Raw genomic sequence first — 12,966 nt, 5'->3', positions numbered from 1 at the left:
AAGAGTTGTTTCCTCTGTGTCCTTGATGTTGATATATGTTATGGACATTCAAATTCAGATATATGTTATGGACATTCAAATTCAGTGTGATAACAAAAGCATGTATAGATTGGCTCAGTTAACTCAGTGCTGGTCCAAAGCCTGGATAATATTGGGAGGGTTGCAGCAGGACGAGCATCCGGCGTAAAAAAAAGCACTGTGCTAATCTAAAATGTGGATCACGTGTATACATTTATATATATATATATATATATATATATATATATATATATATATATATATATATATATATATATATATATATATATATATAAGGGATATGGTTTAAAAAGGAGTATTTACTGCAATTAGCCCCTAGATGTCAGCAGAGAAATCCTAGTCATTGTGATGATTTGTTCTATTCTTTGGAGAGAGAGAGAGAGAGAGAGAGAGAGAGAGAGAGAGAGAGAGAGAGAGAGAGAGAGAGAGAGAGAGAGTGTGGTGTGTGTGGTGCCCTTTGATAGACTAACATCCCATTCAGAGTGTGTTTCCACCTCATACCCAGGTGAGGCTCCAGATCTACTACACAACTGAACATGTAATAAAATAATTTTTCTGTCATTATAAAACAGTGACTTAAAAATTTTATTATAAAGTTAAATACTCTTTAACACAATTAAAAATAGACAAAAGCCCATTAGCTTTCATTACATTTGCACCACATCATATACTGTATATACACATAACAGACTCACATGTGCTTGCTGAGCATTGTGTGACAGATTTAATTCTTAAACCCTCATTTATTCCTCCTAAATAGTAAATATTCCTGATTTTTTTTTTTACAGTCCTTAGAGGATCAGCAGCGTCATACAATCGAACACCTGTCGAAATGAGTATACACACACTCACACACACACACACACACACACACACACACACACACACACACACACACACACACACACACACACACACATTTGACTTATACTTTGCATAATTCTAATAAATTATCTAATACCACATGATTTAAGGAATAATCCAAAATTATTTTACCTAATCTTCAGCTTCTTCTACATTTGTAATCTATGTGCACTTCCAAAACAACGGATCTTTGACACACTTGCACAGCAAATAATAACAAAATATTAAAAATAAATAATAAATAATATACAACTCACTTATAATAAAAGTCTATGGGCAGTTGAATGTTGCATGTCTAAAATATGGGGCATTGTAATGCAAATGTAAATCTATGAGACGCAACAGTTAAGGTGAATATACTAGGGAGTTTTTCCTGTTGTTAATCAAAGGTTCCAAAAGGTTCACTGGCCAACATATCTGATCAGGAGGACACAGAGGTACTTCCATGTTCGCCACTCGAATGTAGCTATTGAAGACAAATTCTAAAAATAAAATGAAAGTCCCACATGTAATGGCTGAGATACAGATTTAGAGAGATCTTTGTCGAATTCCTGTAAGCACTCTACAAAAATATGGGTTTTATTATAAACCAGGACTCGGTAACTTGCTCTAGACTTCCATTATAAGTAAGTTTTGAGTAATCAGGTTTCCATTCTTTTCTCAGATCAGAAACATGCACAGTAGATTAAGATTAGGTTGAATAATACTAGATTATTCCTTCACTTTTCAGAAACACTTTTCCCACACCCCTTGTGCATTTTTATGCATTATTGTAACCGTCCAGTAGATCGGTGCCAGACTTCCAGTGAAAACTCAGAGAACTGTGGTTGGTGCTTTCAGTTCTTCTTGGATGCTGTAGAACCTTTTCCATTTGCTTTTCCCTGAGCTGTGTTGCAAAAGAGAGGATAACTGAAGAAACAGATGATGCCCAAGCTAATGACACTGGACAGCATGCTGGCTCCTAGAGTCCCTCTGAAGGTCATAGCAGGAGCGTGGTGATGCAGCCATGACCGTCTCAGAGCCATGTCCATCTCTATGGCCTGCATCTGGAAGTGTGTGGCACTGATCCCACACACATGGAACAGCTGGTGGCTATGGCCTGTAGGAGCCAATGGGAACAGGTAGTTAGTGCTTTTGACTCATGACATTGATGTTGAAGCACAGAATAACAGTATATATAATTAAATATATAATTATATAACGTGTATGCAGCTTTTCTAGACTTATGACCAATAATGCATCTTGTGTAATGAGGCACTGCAACTTGCCATTGGGTTCATTTGTACCTAATGAGCTGGAACTAAAAATATGCTTAATCTAGTCACCTTTTAAAAGGCATCCAGTCAAGGTTAAGGTCATTGCAAGAAAAACAGCCATGTCTAGTTTTCTGCTGACTCATATGGCACATTCAGGTTTCACCCATTCAGGGTTAGCTAGATAAATAAATGCATGTTTTTCACATCATGCATCTGTTACACTTTTAGTGAACTGCCTTTTCTGGCATGTGAATTTTATTCACATTTGGTTTGACTGCTGTTTTATCAGAGACAGCAGAACAGCCCAAAATCAACGTGACACAGAAGGGTCAAAAATCAGAATTACAAAATCAAAATTATGCAACAGATAAACCTTAAATGTTGGTATCTATTTTCTCGCTGTAGCACACTGGATGTGATGAATGTGTAAAAATTAAATATTTTATGGACAAAGGAGTTAATCTGCTCTTAAAATGGTCAGTAACTTTATATATAAGTTGGAATGGAAGCACGACACATTTATAGATGTGGACTTGGTGCATGACCCCTTTATTTCTTTGTAAAAAGTTGAAAATATGCCTTGCATATGCCTGGAAAATTACCAAAGGAAGTCACTTTATCAAGGGCTACTTTTAAGGAGGCAGTATTTTAACAGAAATATATTAATATTAATGAATTAAATAGTCTCCAGTTGCAGCACCTAATCCAGCTATTGATTAATATCCGATCCCTGGGCGCTGCAGCATAAATGGCTGCCCACTGCTCCGGGTGTGTGTTCACGGTGTGCGTGTGTTCACTGCTGTGTGTTTTTTTCTGCTAACATGCTAACAATGCTCCTTTTTGATAATGACGGAACATTTGTGAAAAACTAAAATAGCATTAGTGTTAATAGTTCATGATGTAAATCTCTAAGATTCACGCTCATTATTTGACGGGGTCTGTATTTCGAGTGCACACAGTTTTGTGGAAAAAAATGGACATAGTACACACCATGCTACTGAAGTGTTGTGCAAACACACAGAGCACAGCTGGGAGAGACGACTTGCATCTTACCTATTAGGTCAAAATGTCCAGGTGCCAGCCTCTCGGGCAGATGTGTGGCAAACAGAAAGCCTGTGAGGAAAGCCAGGAGTATGTGATAAACGTGAAGACGGTTTACTTCATTTGCAGTGCAGCCTTCTCCCACACACAGGAAGATCTAGATAAAATACAGGTACAGGTATGTATTGCTGTTTGACTTCCAAACTAAAGTTCAGATATGGCTTAATGAACCTCATTTATAGTAACAAAATAACAAAAGTTTAAACACTTGGATCAAAATAAAGGAGACTGTTTTTTTCATTCATTCATTCATGTAGATAGTTGTATTTTTGTCCTTTTTTCTTCCCAATTTTCTCCTTAATGGGCTACTTACACATTAACACATACCCTATTACAACCATGATGCTTCCACTATATCCTGCTTATTGACTGTAATAGCAATGTTAGCAATAGCTCTTGAAAACAATGTTCATTGTATTTGGAAAAAACAGTGACACAGCTCTTCTTGGAAAGCTGGTGTAAAGCTTCATGCTATATACTTCATCATATATACAATATGCATGCATTTGTATGAAAACTTTAACAGACGACTTTGTATAAATCCTTAATCAGACTTGTTCCTTAACCAGACCATGTGTGACATCAGGATTTGCATTCACAACATTGAAATTATTAAGTATTTAATTTTTATTTCCTCATTCAGAAACCACAGAGGAAGCAGTTTTTTTTTATTCTTTACACCCACTGAAACCTCTGCTGTAGGTATTTTGTGCTATGTTTTAACTAAGCTGGATAAATAATACCAAGAACATATTTCGCCACACCTCATAGGCCAAGGTTTACACTCGCACTGAATGCCTGATTTCTTTCTGATGTCTTACTTACATCTAAACTTGTTAACGATAGTTGAGACATCATTACACTGCCAAAAGAATAAACAACGTTTAAAGACAGGATAAACTTCCAGGTCGTCCTATATATACGGTGAAGATCGTCTTCTGCAGATCTTTCACTTGAACCCACACCAGCACTTCATAAACCTTTCACAGGAGTCTTAAGCAGCACTTAGTATTCTTTATCATCTCTTGGCAGATTTTTTTTTTTCAGTGCCCTTTTAGAGTCCTCTTTGGATGCATATTAGATGAGTAAACTTACTTACATAACTTACATAACTTACATAAAAACTTACATAAAAAAACAGATATTTCAGATGGTTATTGTTGTGGGTGTGAATACGGTTCGAAACTCACCCTATAGAAAAGAGGAATGTTGTCGAACATGTAGGGGTAAGAGAAGGCTAGAACGCGCAGCACTTTACCCAACCTGGGTCTGTTGCTTTCAGCAAATCTGCACAAAAGTAAATCATATGTTAATGGTGTGTAGTCACAGTGTGGAGAGCTGAGATTTATAATGTTAATTTATAGAGGGTGTGTTGCGAAACTTCAAATGAATGATTCATTAATACAGTTTTGTTACCATTTTACTACTCTTTCAATCTTTTTATTTTCGTCAAGTTTGATCCATCATTCAGTCAGCAATAAACGTGTAATTTCCTTTAACATGCAGAAACTTTGATCTGTATTGTTAATCAGCAAGTGGATTACATGCATGAATTAAGCATAAAAAGTAGGAAAGAGGAGTGAAAAGAACTGTTAATTAAAGGAAAAGTCCACCTCAAAATGAAGCAAGCAATAAAGTTGTGATGTTCTTAGCGATTCTACTGCTAGTTTGTTGTATTTGTATTTGTATGCTGCATTAGTATGATTCCTGTGTAAATAAAACAACAGACTCATAAAACGACTCAAAGTTCCAGCCGTGGCGGAGGTGTTAACTATGACAGTTGAAAGCTTTAAGAGGTTGATATGTTATCAGCATGCAGCCAAACGACATTGTAAATAACTTAGGAAACCATTAATCATCAACATAGAGGACGTTTAAGCTAAAATGATTTTATAAAGACAACATTTAATTATCAAGAATGAATTTTTCCTTTACAGGACTTTGCATGGATTTGTGCTGAGAGTAGTGAGGATAACTAAATAAAGCATTTACCTGTTCGCATTGTCAGGGTTAGAGTGAGAGAGAAGCCAAGCCTTAGCAGAAGGAAGAGGAGTGAGAGAAGCATTTAGCTTCAAGCGGATAGTGGCGTCTAACCTATATGACACATACGGAATCTCATTTTCCACACTATTTATTATGCAAGTATATAAAATACAAGGACCGTAGGTTTTACTTGCATGAATTGTATATTAATTCCTGTTTTTTTTTTTTTTGTTTTCAGTGGGAACGTTTGGCTAATTATTGCACTACATTATCTCTATCTCACTCTTTCCTTTTGTAGCTCAAATCTCTAATTGTGAACACACGCTTAACACACCCACACTATTCATGTCACTGAAAGCCATTTATTTATGGGGGTAAAATTCACCACTGATGGAAAATTGACTATTATTGAACAAGATTGCACTGCTTAAAAGGGTGCAACAAATTAGCATAATATAAAGTGACTTTTGTATCTGCTCTTATTTAGGCAGGCAAACAGTTTCACTCGAGACAATTATACAGGATTCCCTTGTGATTACCTGGAGTAACAGGCCATGGTAGTGGATATCACAGTGTTCATTACAGCCACAGGAACATAGTACGCGTGAAACACACTGTTCACCCATGCATCTGGCACAACATATGCAGAGTAGGCAATAGCTGAACCTAAACACAGCCAGAACGGCTCAATGTTAAAGAAATACATCTTACATATCATATTTAACACAGCTCTCATTCCTTTTCTACAAGAAATCCAAAGCATGAGTGTCTTCTATCATGACATTGATTGGTTTATTCAATAACCACAAACAACAGTAAATAACAGTGTATCATATACACACTCAGATGTGTATGTGTGTCTGTTTTGCCCCTGTCATACCCAAGCTGTATAGACTGAGCGCTCCATAGTCAAAGAAGTAGCAGATGTGCCGGGCACGTGTGGACATGGTGCTGAACGTGTGAGCACAGCTGGATGCCAGTGGGTACACGCAGCAGGACAACAGGTACACCAGCAGTGGCCATGTGTATGCATCAGTCCACACATCATGTATAAAGACCACGGTCAACAGCTTGTAGAGAAAATACCTGAGAGAGATAAAAAGAAATGTAAAAAAAATCTCTGAAAGTACTGAAACAGCAAGGCCAATTCTTTTATTTTTGCTGAATGCTAAACATATTTTGAGATCAATATAAATATAATGAGGTTAGATCAGAATTTCAGCTTATATTTCCTGATATTTACACTTGATGTGTTAAACAACTTAAAACACAATACCGTTGGTGGTGGACCGGCTAATTTTTAGATGATTTTCTTGAATGTAAATAAAATAATATATAGAAATTGCATTTAAATGTGCAGTTTTCCATGGGCCAACTGTTTACAAATTGAACCCTTTAAACACACTGGAGAAAAAAATCCCCAAAAAAAGTCTAATAACCACTAACTCCTTCTTTTGGAAAAATTCTATAGATTTAGAGCTTAATTTACAAATATCATAAACTATAGAATTTAGGAAACTATACTTCTTCTACCACCTCTGCCATGTGTGTAGAGATTGCATGCGCCGGGTTCTCCAAATCCGTTCCCTAGTTCAAAGGCATGCATCTCTAAGATGTCTATAATGTCTGTGTGTTTGTGCCCTGTGATAGATTGGCATCCTGTCGAGTGTGTACCCTGCCTTGTGCACCGAGTCTCCTGGGATAGATTCCCCATGACCCAGAAGGTAAGTGGTGTAGAGGATGCATAGATGGATGGATTCCACTTTTATTATTTTTAACCTGTCATAGCCACCAGTACAGGTGAACACTTAAAGAAAAGTGCTGTCTACATTCTTCCTCACACATGAGTATAGAGATGCACATGATTAGCTACTGTCATTTTAATCGACAGGGGACAGAATAATGATGTCCCTATTGGCCAGAGAGCATGGCCAAACTTATAGTCTTTGTTCAAGGGAAGCTGTAGTGTTGCTGGAATTCTCAGAAGAAGAGGGAGAACAATAGGTTTTTGTAGAAAGGTTTTTAATAAAACCTGAGCTAGCTAGGAGTAGACAATCTTTCTGTTCTTGCCTCACTACAGAGTCAGAGTTTTTGTTTGTGTAATCTCACATAACTACAGATACAGTAGATACAGAACAAGGTATAAGGGATTGTTTATGATGGAGTGAATGCTGAGGTTTAAACATCTTTCATTCTAAGCAAAATTTCCAAATTTATGGCTTAACGGTGAGTTTTCAAAGGTTTTCATTGCAATAAGCAAAGAATGAAGCATATGTGACACTCTATACAGTAACTCAATGACACTGGGAACATGATAAATGGAGAAAGTAATATCTAAGGCAATGTTTGAGATCATCACTGGAATAAGAAAGACATTTGGGCTGATATGGGAACCATGGCAGTGATTATGAAAACAGTGTTAATGATCTGCTATGGACAAAGCCAGAGAAAAACTTAACAATTGAGGGAGTGATACGAATAAAACGGTCTTACATGTCTGGACATGTTATTACAAGCAAAACACAAACACATACTGAAATCAGACCTGACAAATCAACCTTGTGTGATTGTTAAAACCCGGATTGTGTTTGCCTGTTGCTGTAAGTAAAGTATGTGAACAACAGAGCTGTGAGACTAGCATTGTGGAAATGTTAGCATAGTAAACATAGTAGTCCTGGAGCAAGCATGCGTTACACAAGCAGTCCTGGCAATAATATGTCAATGAGTAATTGGTTTAAAAACAGCTCCTAGTGGATTGGAATATTCCACATGTACAACTTCCTTGTGTCTGAAGTTTAATCATTGGGTTGTATCTTTGCAGGTGAAAAGAAACCTGAACTTATGCTAAAATATTTGTCTTCTTATAAACACACACACAGTTGCTAGGTACTTAAAACACGCTGCTGCATTGTTTTGCTAGCTAAAATGGTGTCATCATTAGTACTATTTAAATTTCTAGCTAGCCAGGTTTAGTAAGAAGTTAGCAAATCGTAATCTAAATATTATATCAGTCAAAAATGAATGTGGTGCATTTTGTTGCAGTCTCACAATGGTACAGTTTTTTTTGGCAGGTAGCTTAGGTTGCTAGACAGCTAGCTAACAGTATGCAGTTTAACATTTAACATTCTATCATTCAAAAGCCACAGTCTATCTTACTGGAAGTTATCTAGCAGTTGAATATCCTTTATATTGGATAAAAAACTTAGCAAAGGTCACTTAGACTTCTTATGTTTTATATACATATTTATAAATATATAACATACAGTACAGGGCTTTGTGTGTGAACGTTCCTCCAGTTCAGTAGTTAGTTCTTTGCTATAAACACAAGACACACAGACACACACATTGTGAGAGCTTTTTCAGATTTGTCATAATTAAGAATGAATCTAAGGATTGTTGTATCACAATAAAAAAGTGAGGGAGGTCAACAAGCGATTGACTTTAGAGCTTTAAAATAATCAAGTCACTCAAAACCCATACAGCATTTTGTAGAGCAATGTATACAGTTAGCATTACAGTTACAGTTTCCTCTTTATTATCTATAGTTATTCTTACTAATGTTAAGCTTACAGCGTTATTACCAGTTAAATACGCATTTATTCACACATTAAATAAGTATTAAATTAAGAAATAGAATTCTTCACACTTCAGTATTATGTACACAGAAACAAACATAATAAATTCAACTTGCCATTTATATGAACTGATATTTCTGTTTATTTATTCTATGTTTCAATTAAGTTGTTTGTCACATCAACCACAGATTTTAAATTACATTAAAATCTCTTTAGCCACCATAATAATCCTGATATGACGTCAAATTTGATGGAGGGTGTGGTAGGGGTGCGGTACTGAAACCTTTTTTCATTTTTCTTATAACTTCAGATATGAGGAAATATGTCTTTTTACACAGAGAGAACAACATACTGTAGTATACTACAGTAACAAGTAGTATAATAGTATAAAATCAAATAAATCTGAAAATATTGTTCATTACACTTAGCATCATTGCTGCTGTGCTCTGAAATTTACTAGCTAGGCTTATAATCTGACTTAATGACTAGATTTAGAACTTTTCTCTACGTTTGCATAATAATATTGAGTCATTTGAAAAGGCTTTCGGTGTTCCTGATCTTTTCAGCTGCCAAAGATGGTGGACCAGTTTCACCAGCTTGGTCTGTTTTGTTTTGGGCGCTGGCCAGACCAAGCTGGTTAAACTAGTACGCTAGCTCTAGATTTTTCACTAATGTATGAAGTTGTAAATGTTATTCTAACTTAAGACATAATAATAGAAAAACAAGTAGCCTAGTTTGCTAGCAACGTAAGCTAACATTAGTATAAATTGGACATGGACTAAATTCTTTTTGTTGCTGCTATTAGCATATAAATTCAGTCGGTTGTACAGATTATGTGAATTGGACCTAAATAAAACTATAATGCTAATCTTTTTATTTCTGGAACAAAAGTCTTTGTTTAACTGTCGTTCATTGATAAGAGAAAAATGGCGATTAAAAGTGAACCAGGTGATGTCAACTTACCAGAATGACATGTTTGCAACTGAATATTTATATCTTTAATTAGGTTAAACTGAATTCATGTTTTAAAGTAATGTTTAAAATGTTCTAATTCAGCTAGTACATACTATTTACTGTATGTACATATTACATTTTCAATTTTTAATTAAATATGTTGACTACATTTTACCATAGTCAGTGATTTTAGAATTAACAAGACACTATATCTGTATTTTGACTGATCGAAAACACAACATAACTTGTTTAAAGGTAAGAAGTACTCTGTGTATTTCTGATGCTGAGCACAGCCATGTTGATTTGCATCACTCCATAGACAGTCTGTTAATGGGAGATAAACTCGTAGGTCAGAAAACGACCCTAAATTGACGAGTACGGATTTCAAGTTTAAGTGGATTTTTTTTTTCTTTTACTGGAATGCAGCATTAGTTTAAATTAGGAATGACTTGTGTCATGGCATGTCATACTGTGGAAGACATGGTGCTGTTGCAATCTACATTTTCTATTCAAATAAAGACATAATAATTTGTGCTCATTTGAATTCAAACTCACAACCTTCTACTCCGTTATCCAACACCTTAACCACTAGGCTACCACATTGTGCTATCATATTGGATGGCTACTTTCCATCCACATGCTACCTGGAGTCTATCCCGGGGGACTCGGGGGTATAAGCAGGTGACAACTTGGACGACGTGCCATTTCATATCAGGGCACAATTGCACACACACCCCGGACAAAACAGAAATAGAATTGGGATGAAATTGGAATCAAGTCCCCCAATTATTACTTAAAATCAACCAATCAATCAATCAATCATCCTACATACACACTTTGTACAAACTCAGTTACATTAACATCATTTAATTGTGTACATATTTGCTAATGGCCAAGGAATCAATAATACCCCATTACCCCACCACAAACATGGGCACAGAAAAGGAAAGTGAAGCTGGCTGGGCCAATGTAGAGTTTTATTATTCCCAGACCCTGAAGGATGAGATGCGACAGAAGCCTCTGGCTCTCTGACATGTTTACTGCTGCTGGAAGACCTGGAGGAATGCAATGCTGTGAGCCCATTAGCACATAGGAGAAGTGTGCCATGTCTCCAGGATGGCTGAGAGTCTCAGGAAACTCTCAGGACAAATGAGGTACTCCTCCTCTCTCACTGTTTATTCACTGTCTATTCAAACTCACTCTCTAGCCAACAAACATGACAGCTGTCACTCACACTGATACTGGCTGTGGGATTAAAGGTGTGTGCGCGCGTGTGTGTGTGTGTGTGTGCCACACAGTTCTTATACTGATTACAAAGTGTTGAATTATTTAAAAGAAAGCACAAGCAAACAAAGTGTGTGTGTGTGTGTGTGTGTGTGTGTGTGTGTGTGTGTGTGTGTGTGTGTGTGTGTGTGTGTGTGTGTGTGTGTGTGTGTGTGTGTGTGTGTTTGTGTGTGTGTGTGTTTAGATTTTTTACCATGTGGGTAAGAAATGCGTCCAGACATTGAGAGTCTCATTGGTGAGCTGAAACAGGCTGAGGATGCAGTCAGTAGCAGAGCTGCGAGGGTGACGATACCCAGAAATAATACTCTCCTCCTGGAAGGCCTGCAAAGCCCACACACACTTGCTTTAAAACACACCCATCACACATTAACGTAAAAGTTGTACTTTTTAAAACCTTTTTTTTTTTTTTGGCTATATGTACATACCTAAGACACATGTAACGTGTTTGAGCTGTTCTAAAATGTACATTTCCCTTTCTTAATTTGAAGATAATCTGCAATATTTGCAAAAATGTGCAATAAATGTAATCGAAATTCTTCATAGTTTTGAGCGTGTATCACTTGAGCAGCAAGAAATGTCCACATTGTAAGCACAAAGTTAAACCTTATTTTAATGTACACTATATATTTTCAATCAGAAAGACTATATTAATACTGGCTAAGGCTTCCATTTGCTTTCAAACCGCCTCAATTCTTCATGTAACGAATTCCTTAGAAAGATTCCTTTGAGAATCTGGTTCCTGTTGACCTGATTGCATTATAAATTCCCTACAAATTTTTCAGGTAGACTTTCACTGGTTCATGAAATTCATGTTGAGTTCTGACTCAATCATCATTGCACTCAGCAGAAATTGCAGTCTTTACCTGTTCGGTTTTGGTAAGCCTGTAAGATTCAATGTGTTGCACATTCTGAGATACTTTACTGCTCACCACAATTACACTGAGTGATTATCCGAGTTACTGCTGCCTTTCTATCAGCTCAATTGTACCATACTGAGTAAATGTTAGACACTATTGTGTGTGAAAATCCAAGGAGACCAGCGGATATAGAAATACTCAAACCAGTCTGTCTGGAACCAACAATCATGCCATGGTCTGATGGCTGATGTGAACATTACTCGACCCTACTGCCCTTGTATCTGCATGATTTTAAGCACTTTTGTGCTTCTGCGATGTGATTGGCTGCTTAGATTATTGCATGAATATGTAAGTGTGCACGTGTTCCTAACACTATGAGAGTATACTTTCTTTACATCTGACTGTTATAGACTGTTATATTCAGTCTATTCACATTCGTCCTACTATATAAAAAATGACCCTATAAGGCAGTGCATAGACTTGGAGAAACACTTGAATTAAATGTCTCTTTTTTTCTGCTGCAAGTTCCACAACAAACACACAACTAAAGTCTTAGTCATTTATTTTGGAGTTAAATCAATATTATTTCCACAGACCAAACAAAAGGACAGGGAAGAACTATTCAATTAGGAAACCTAAATCTTTGTAGAGCTTATTAGTTAATAATCACACTCGGATCTCATTCGATCCCTCACGCGGAGTGTAAACCAGTTCATCTGTAGCTAAAGGACTCATAGACATTCTAGTGAAATGTAAGGATGTGGTGTCTAACGTGCCTCATTAGACTGAAGAAGACTTTCCACATTTCTGGTTATTTAACGTATCCGTTGTCTCATTGTTATAAAGAAATTCCTTCAATCGTAACTAATCCCTGGTTCAGTCACTTTCCGAAGGTTTGTCCTGCAGTGTAAATGCTTCTAGTTCATTACATTAATATAAACATTCATTTAGAGGAAACTTTCACAATATAATTTCAGTATAATATTTCTTCAGACGTTTGTGCCCAAGTTTACTTTAGTTTCCTTGTAGGTTTTTACCCCCATGGAAGTTGAA

General features: G+C 36.5%; 1 protein-coding gene across 2 annotated transcripts in view; it reads right to left on the bottom strand.

Annotated features, from left to right (window-relative positions):
• Positions 1–610: 610 nt before the first annotated feature.
• paqr5b (progestin and adipoQ receptor family member Vb) overlaps positions 611–12,966 on the bottom strand; it is a 12,910-nt gene continuing 554 nt past the window's right edge. Inside the window, exons 2-8 of one of the 2 annotated variants that reach the window (XM_027136925.2) lie at positions 11,250–11,377; positions 6,124–6,329; positions 5,783–5,909; positions 5,253–5,354; positions 4,451–4,547; positions 3,213–3,357; positions 611–2,002 (exon numbers count right to left, since the gene is read on the bottom strand). In XM_027136925.2, coding sequence (XP_026992726.2) covers positions 1,740–2,002; positions 3,213–3,357; positions 4,451–4,547; positions 5,253–5,354; positions 5,783–5,909; positions 6,124–6,329; positions 11,250–11,377 — 1,068 coding nt within the window. In that variant the 3' untranslated portion in view covers positions 611–1,739. The remainder of the gene's footprint in view (positions 2,003–3,212; positions 3,358–4,450; positions 4,548–5,252; positions 5,355–5,782; positions 5,910–6,123; positions 6,330–11,249; positions 11,378–12,966) is intronic. The other variant, XM_027136926.2, reaches the window with a different exon arrangement.

This window comes from Tachysurus fulvidraco, chromosome 1, assembly GCF_022655615.1.
Source record: "Tachysurus fulvidraco isolate hzauxx_2018 chromosome 1, HZAU_PFXX_2.0, whole genome shotgun sequence".
In the NCBI taxonomy this organism is placed as follows: domain Eukaryota; kingdom Metazoa; phylum Chordata; class Actinopteri; order Siluriformes; family Bagridae; genus Tachysurus; species Tachysurus fulvidraco.
Note: the sequence above shows the minus strand (reverse complement) of the source record. Positions and strands in the feature narration are given on the sequence as shown.